The 7,434-nt window shown below is 42.7% G+C and overlaps 1 protein-coding gene across 1 annotated transcript in view; it reads left to right on the top strand.

Moving 5' to 3' along the window:
* Positions 1-1,675: 1,675 nt before the first annotated feature.
* Positions 1,676-7,434, top strand: part of LOC107599531 (glutamate receptor ionotropic, NMDA 2D-like) — a 52,310-nt gene continuing 46,551 nt past the window's right edge. Inside the window, exon 1 of the mRNA XM_016291156.1 lies at positions 1,676-2,230. Within this exon, the coding sequence (XP_016146642.1) occupies positions 1,676-2,230 (555 nt within the window). The remainder of the gene's footprint in view (positions 2,231-7,434) is intronic.

Below are 7,434 nucleotides of genomic sequence, written 5' to 3'. Positions count from 1 at the left end.
TCCGTTACTTCGTATTTCTTTGAAGCGGAATTATAATTTTAATGGATTTTTATGCTTGATGCACAAAGAAGTCACCTCTGGTCCACGATACCTTTGGATTTCAACACACGGAATGAGAGCTGAAGCCTATAGCCCTTTTCAAAAGCCTGCCATTCCAGAACTAAATGTACGGTACTAAAGTGGGTAGTTCCACAATTAGTTCTGGTACTATGAAAAGGTTCCTGTGGTGTGAAAGGCCCTAATAACACAAGAGTCAAATAAATTTTGTTTGTGTTCTTCCATTTAGTCCGCAGTGTTTCCCCCCTTACTTGCCACTGCAGTCTTTGCCTATAGGCTGGTGTGAATGCAGTAATGATGTGCTGAATTATGCAGCAAACCCTCTGATAGGCCCTTTTGCTTTTACTCAAAACTCCCTTTTAGGCATCTGTCCTTTACGTTTATTGAACTCACTCTTAAATATTTATCTTTTTACCTCCTTTGCTCCCATCATTTCCACCCCTTCTCTTTATTCCTACTTCACACACTCTGCTTCAATCCAAACGTCCAGATCTCTTTCATTTTTTTCACCCCCCACCCCTCCTCCCTGCCTAATGGTCTTTCCCAAACGGATCTTGCTTTCCCAAGTCTTAATCCCCCATTCTGTGTGTCTTTTTCCCAGTATCAAAAGAACCACAAAGAGAATTAATGGGGGAGAGAGAAGGAGGGAAATTAGAGAAGAAATTATGACGTCAGCGTGCCTTCTGGTTCAAAGCTATGACATTAGCAGCTCCGGCACTGAAACGTAGCCAGTATGATGTCGAGATTGATGTGCATTTGCATTTGTGGGTGTGTGAATGTGCTGCCAAGCCCTGAGTCAGTGCTTTACTTAATATGCACATTAAAGTGAGTATAGGTACGCTTGTGTTATACATCACACGGTATATCACACTATTTTCTGTTTGTGCACTCACACACAGGTTGTTTGTGTGTAAATAAGTGTGTTTAGTGGGAGGTTAATTAAAGAGAGTGTATGTGCATGTCTGCAGCGAAGGCGGAGGGATGGGTGGGTAGGTTTTAATGGCTGGCGTACAAAGTGACTTGAAAATGATTCATGGTGTTGCTGGCACTTACATGGCCTTCCATTTGTATCAGCACAAGCGCGCCGTCTCTCCCTCCCTCTCTTGTTCTTGTGTGCTCTCGCTTTTTTCGCTCATTGTGCGAGGAACACAAACAAAAGGCGCGGAGGGTGGCCTCATCCCCTTTATATTCACTTTTATTTACTCAGTCTGTTCTGGATCTACCCAGGCAGGGATGGACGCTTTACGACCAGGCAGATTTATAGCAGAGAATCTAGACTCTCTCCTGCGTTGAAAGATCTAATGCATGAATCAGTGCAGGAGGAGTAATGATTTCCCATGTTCCCTGGGGAATGGTGGGGTTCAGGGAGGTGAGACATGTTAGCATTCTTCTCCAATCCCCATGCAGGGACTAAACTACCGCTGCCGGGGTTAATGTATCTTGGTGTCTGGTGGCGTCCTAATTGATGCTGATGGACCGTATGCTGACAGCCTGCTTTTCATGTTTTCCCTCTGTTCAGTTCAGTTATGTTGTTTCTTACAGTCCTTCTTTCTTTTCTCCCTCAAGGTCTTGTTCCTGCATAAAGCGCAACCCACCCAAGTGACTCTCTGGCCGTGTCATGGCGGCGAGGCCCATCCTTTCGTTCTTACTGGCTGTGCTGGCGTGCACTGGGCCGGCCCAGCCCTCGCCCCCACTGCTGCTCCGCCCCCGGGAGAGAGAGAGGGACTCTGGAGGGGCTTCGGGCGGAGTCAACATCGCTGTAGTCCACTCCGGCTCCTCCCACCTCCCGGAAACGAGTGCCGGGGTGGGGGGCGTGGGCGTTGCCTCTTCGGCGGGCTCCGGCTCCGGTGCCGGGCCAAGCAGCAGCAGCAACTCAGGGACAGGTTTTCTGAGTCGGGCCTGGTCAGGACAGGTGGGCGAGAGCGTGATGACACCATGGGGACCCGCGAACGTGATCTGGCTGGCCGTGAACGAGAGCAGTCCTGGGAGCCTCTTGCTACAGTTGTGTGAGTTACTGGCTACCACTCCACTACAAGGCCTTGTGTTTGAGGAAGAGAAGCCGCCACCACCCAACCGGGCACCATTAGCACCTATGCTGGAATTTGTCTCGGCCCAGACAGGAGTGCCTGTGATTGCTGTTGGAGGAGGGGCTGGCTTGGGGAGGGAGCCACAGGTAAGAGTTAAGATTCATTCATGTTGCGTAAGATTTAATGGTTCTTCATGAATTTGAGAGATTAGATGCAATTTCCTCAAACAAGTTAAACGGTTTCTCTAACCAGAAATAATTCTCTAATTATTTACTCATCCAGATGTATAGGATTTTCTTACTTCTGTGGAACTCAAATGGAGATTTTAGGGAATATAATCCATCTTTGTGAGTCTACGAGTCCATCTTTTTTTGGTCCCTCAAAGCTGATCCTTAAAAAAACACACAATACAAACACAGCGGTACTCCATACGACCCCAGTTGGTGAACCAATGTCTTCTGAAGTGGAAAGGAGGGGCTGGCTTGGGGAGGGAGCCACAGGTAAGAGTTAAGATTCATTCATGTTGCGTAAGATTTAATGGTTCTTCATGAATTTGAGAGATTAGATGCAATTTCCTCAAACAAGTTAAACGGTTTCTCTAACCAGAAATAATTCTCTAATTATTTACTCATCCAGATGTATAGGATTTTCTTACTTCTGTGGAACTCAAATGGAGATTTTAGGGAATATAATCCATCTTTGTGAGTCTACGAGTCCATCTTTTTTTGGTCCCTCAAAGCTAATCCTTAAAAAAACACACAATACAAACACAGCGGTACTCCATACGACCCCAGTTGGTGAACCAATGTCTTCTGAAGTGGAACGATAGGTGTGTGTGAGGGAAAAATACTAATATTTTAAACTTTTTAAACAATGAACCATTGCTTCCAGCCAACTGTCAGCACTCTGTGAAGTGTGATGTAAGTGCGTTGTGAAATTCATGCAACAAGTTTGTGAAACTCTGTGCCTCTGCATCATTTCATGTGTAAGTTTCACAGCGAAGTTTTGGGTGAAGTATCCTTTAAACCGCAGCCGATTTCATTGGTCAATTCAGTCATGCAGTCACCTGTCAAGAAAAGACTTCATAGACTTGATTGCAAACAAACGGTAATTCTGTCTATTAGGATGTGCTATATTTAAGGTTAAGGTGTAGGTTAGGTTTAGGGGTTAGTATTTGTTTCAGTGTTATGTAGGTAATCAATGCTGGGACTGACATGACCAGTGAATTCTTTAAAATTGGCTGCAGGACGGGGTTCACGCTAGGCTTGCTGCGATAGTCGGTGTTGACGGTGTTACCCTTGTTAAGCTGTAACACCGGTTACGTCACTTGCCCACCACGGCACCGCCCGCCACCGTCGTTTTGATTTTTATAGTAGTAAAAATCATTTAGTTCAGTTAGAGAACAGACAATATAGTTAAACTGAACGTGGATGCTCAATGCAGCGTGCCGAACCAGAGTTGCATCACAGATCAGCAGCTGGAGACAAATTTAATTTATCACGTGAGGAGAGTGAGTTGAGCTGACTGACAAGAAGAGTGAGGTGAGACAGACAAGATGATGATGGAAGATTTAGTTTCAAAACGAAATGCAAAAGCGTTTGGCAATATTTTGGATTTTGAAAAGCCTGTTGACTTTTGGCGTTTATCTAAGGTCATTTTGGAATTTTATCTTATTTATTTGGTTCCACTGGTTGCTGATTTTTACTTTATTTAAACTTTGTGTTATTTATTTATTTTATTTTACATCACAGTGTATGCCATGCCTCCAACTTTCTTATTCGTTTTGCTAATAAAAGTTCTATATTTCTTATTTATTTGGTGTGTTTTTACTTGTTTTGTTAATAAAAGTTTTATGTTTAATGTAAGTGAGTTTGTCTTTGTACTGTTTTGTTGTTGTCCATTCAAGCAATTTGCGTGGAATTGTTGCTAATTTGAAAGTGAAAGTAAAATTTTACTTAGACTCCGATGAACACAACCCCACCCCATTTCACCTATTCAAGTACACATACAGAGCAGAGGGTAGTGAAAACACACACGCACACCGTGAACACACACCCGGAGCACTGGGCAGCCTTTTTTCTTTTCTTTTTTTGCGGCGCCCAGGGAGCAGTTGGGGGTTTTGTGCCTTGCTCAAGGGTCTCACCTCAGTCATGGTATTGAGGGTGGAAGAGACCCCCACCTACAATCCCTGCCGGTACCAAGACTCGAACCCGCAACCTTTGTTTTACAAGTCCGACTCTCTAAACATTACGCCACGACTGCCCCCATCTACCAGCTGGTGCCAGACAAACCCCTTGATGCAGTCTAATTGAAAATAAACTAAAGCTCATTACCATTTTCTTTAGACCTAATTTTTTTACACTTTCCCCCAGAGATGTAATAGTATTTGGTCATTTTTCAGCCATGACCTCAGTTGTCCTCTCTATGCACACTGCTCTCAGCAGCCTGGAAAAGCACTGAGCTGTCTCCCAGATATGCCTCTTCTAATTTTAGTGAAACTGGCTAATTATTCAAAGTATTAAGCATTAGTCAACAATAAAGGTCACCCAGGGTTTTTTTTAAATGGTGAATGGGCAGTAAACAGAACAAAATGTTGTGTAAGAGGCCTGTGTACAACAGTAAAATGTTTTACCAATGTTATGGTAGGTCATTTTTTATTTACAGCATCTATACACACTGGAATTTATGTACGTTTTGGCTTAGAGGAAAAAAAAGGGCAGAGCTTTGCGAAAGTGATGTTCCATCATTCGACCATGTCTTGAGAAAATTTTACCTTTTGCCCTCCAAAGTTGTATCCACCCTCCAAAAACATTTCAGAATGGCAGATGCAGAGAGGATTTCTGATTTGGCTGAAAAGGTGTTGGCCACTCCCAGATTGTTTATAGAGCCTTGGGGTGTCAGGTAGGATATTTCAGGACACATTTTAGTGATTGTCAGGATTTGATTTGATGCATTCCAAAGAAAACTGCTTAAAGCACCTTTAATCTAAATGTAAACTAGTATGTACAGTATTAATATGACATTGTATTTTCATAGTAAGGTGCCATCAGTAACTGAAAATCATGTGAAGATGGTTTTGTTCGCACTATGCGATTACAGTGCGCAGGTGTTATTCGTACACAAACACATCCGGTACATCTATTATGTGCAGAAATGACTCAGTCAGAGGCCTTTTGAAGGTCTCTTTTGTCACTTAAGCCTAATGCTGTCAACACATGCCCTGGATTTACAATATTTATAATCTCAGTCTGTTTCGCAATTTTTTTCCATCCTTTGAACAAATACCGCCAGGGCTTGTTTGGAAAAATCTCTACTTAAGTTATTCATTCCGCAGCAACCAGGATCTGCCACTCAAATGTGACGGTGGACAAAAAAATTCACTGTGTCGTACTACTTAATAAGATTTCAGCATAATTAAGATGACCAATTAAACTCGAATAAGTTTCAGGCTACCTATGATGTTTTATTCACACTCGGGAGACAGCCTCTCCGCCACCGCATTTCTCTCCTGTGGAAAAATATTACATTACATTTTGATTTGCTTGCTTAGACTTTAATTAACTACAATTAGAAAGGATCATGTGTTGTGGATTGGTAAGAGCATGGGTTTGGAGCCATGGAGTCAACTCCCTCTCGCAGGGCATGTCTCCAGAGACTTCTTTTACCTCTTCACAAACCGCCAACCAGAGCACGGCACAAAGGAGTCACTTAACTGGTTTAATTAGGACAGTAATTAATTAGATGATGTGGTTAAATATTTCGATGTGAGAAGAAAGTAGATGTTTCAGACACTATTTTGGCACTCGTCACAGCTGCAAAATGTAATGCTGCAAATCCAGTTTCAAGTGCTCAATGTAGATTGATTTCAGCCAAACCAAAGCTGTGGCATCAGAAGAGACAGAAGTCTGTTAGTACTGGGAAAAACAAAAATACCTCAGGCACTCGCTCTCCCCCCCAAAAAGAATGAAAAATAAATGTAGAATTGCATATTGCTTCTGTTTTAAAGGCACAATATGTAAGATTTTTTAATTAAAATATCCAAAAACCACTAGAACAGTGTTACATATTTTGCTGACTTGTGTACTTACATTATCCCAAAAGTTTCGAAGAATGTTTAAATCCAGAGAAATAAGCTATTTTAACTAGTGACACGGAGCGTGTCCATAGTGTCATTGTGTCGCCTGCCAATGACGTCATTCCCCCTCGATTTCCCGTTTTGTTTTGTAGAAAACATGGAAACACCAAAGACGCTTTAATATGTTGTGCGTTTTATTAGACCGGTGACGACCGCACAGAGTAGCATTATAACGGAACTTTCAAATGTATCTAGTATGATAAAACAGCGCTGCTTTTTTTCCCCATATACGCACGACCGGAAGGAGCGGAAGCAGTCGACTGTGACGTAATAAAAGCTCCGCTGCTTTCGAGCCGTGTGTCACGCTCGTTCAGCGGCCTCGTTTCGCTTCGACAGCTTTCGGCCTCACCCTGCTTCATTCTACTACATTAACAAATCATCCATGAACATGATTTCTGCCCGAGTCCCGTTGGATTGCATCGGCTGTGGGGATGAAGATGACAACTCCCACGATTCCACACTCAGTCACGGCGTCATCAAACTACGCCTTTGTCTATTTGTTTATTTTGAATACGCGCCCTTTAGCGGCGAAAATTACATATTGTGCCTTTAAGCAGATTTTTGGTGTTCATCGGAGTGTAAGTTTAAACCTAGCCTTCCAGGGTCCATTTTATTCTCTAAAAGCTTTTGAATAAAGTAAAATAACTTGGTCCATCTGGACCTCAGTGTGGCACATAATGCAGTACGGACAATTATTGCTCTCTCAGGGGCACAAACTAGCACATGAACAACTTCTGGTTCAAGTACAGTGTGCGCATATGAAACCAGCAGGATTCAGACGCTACCCAATTATAATGCAGAGCTATGCAATGCTATAAATATGCGGCCTCGTTTCGCTTCGACAGCTTTCGGCCTCACCCTGCTTCATTCTACTACATTAACAAATCATCCATGAACATGATTTCTGCCCGAGTCCCGTTGGATTGCATCGGCTGTGGGGATGAAGATGACAACTCCCACGATTCCACACTCAGTCACGGCGTCATCAAACTACGCCTTTGTCTATTTGTTTATTTTGAATACGCGCCCTTTAGCGGCGAAAATTACATATTGTGCCTTTAAGCAGATTTTTGGTGTTCATCGGAGTGTAAGTTTAAACCTAGCCTTCCAGGGTCCATTTTATTCTCTAAAAGCTTTTGAATAAAGTAACTTTACATAAAACAATAATATAGTGCTCCAATCCGTTCTTATAATAATGACATAAAATACAAAAAC

The sequence above is a fragment of the Sinocyclocheilus grahami genome, unplaced genomic scaffold (genome assembly GCF_001515645.1).
Source record: "Sinocyclocheilus grahami isolate Dianchi unplaced genomic scaffold, SAMN03320097.WGS_v1.1 scaffold268.1, whole genome shotgun sequence".
Lineage (NCBI taxonomy): Eukaryota > Metazoa > Chordata > Actinopteri > Cypriniformes > Cyprinidae > Sinocyclocheilus > Sinocyclocheilus grahami.
This window is presented reverse-complemented; position numbering and strand designations above follow the sequence as displayed.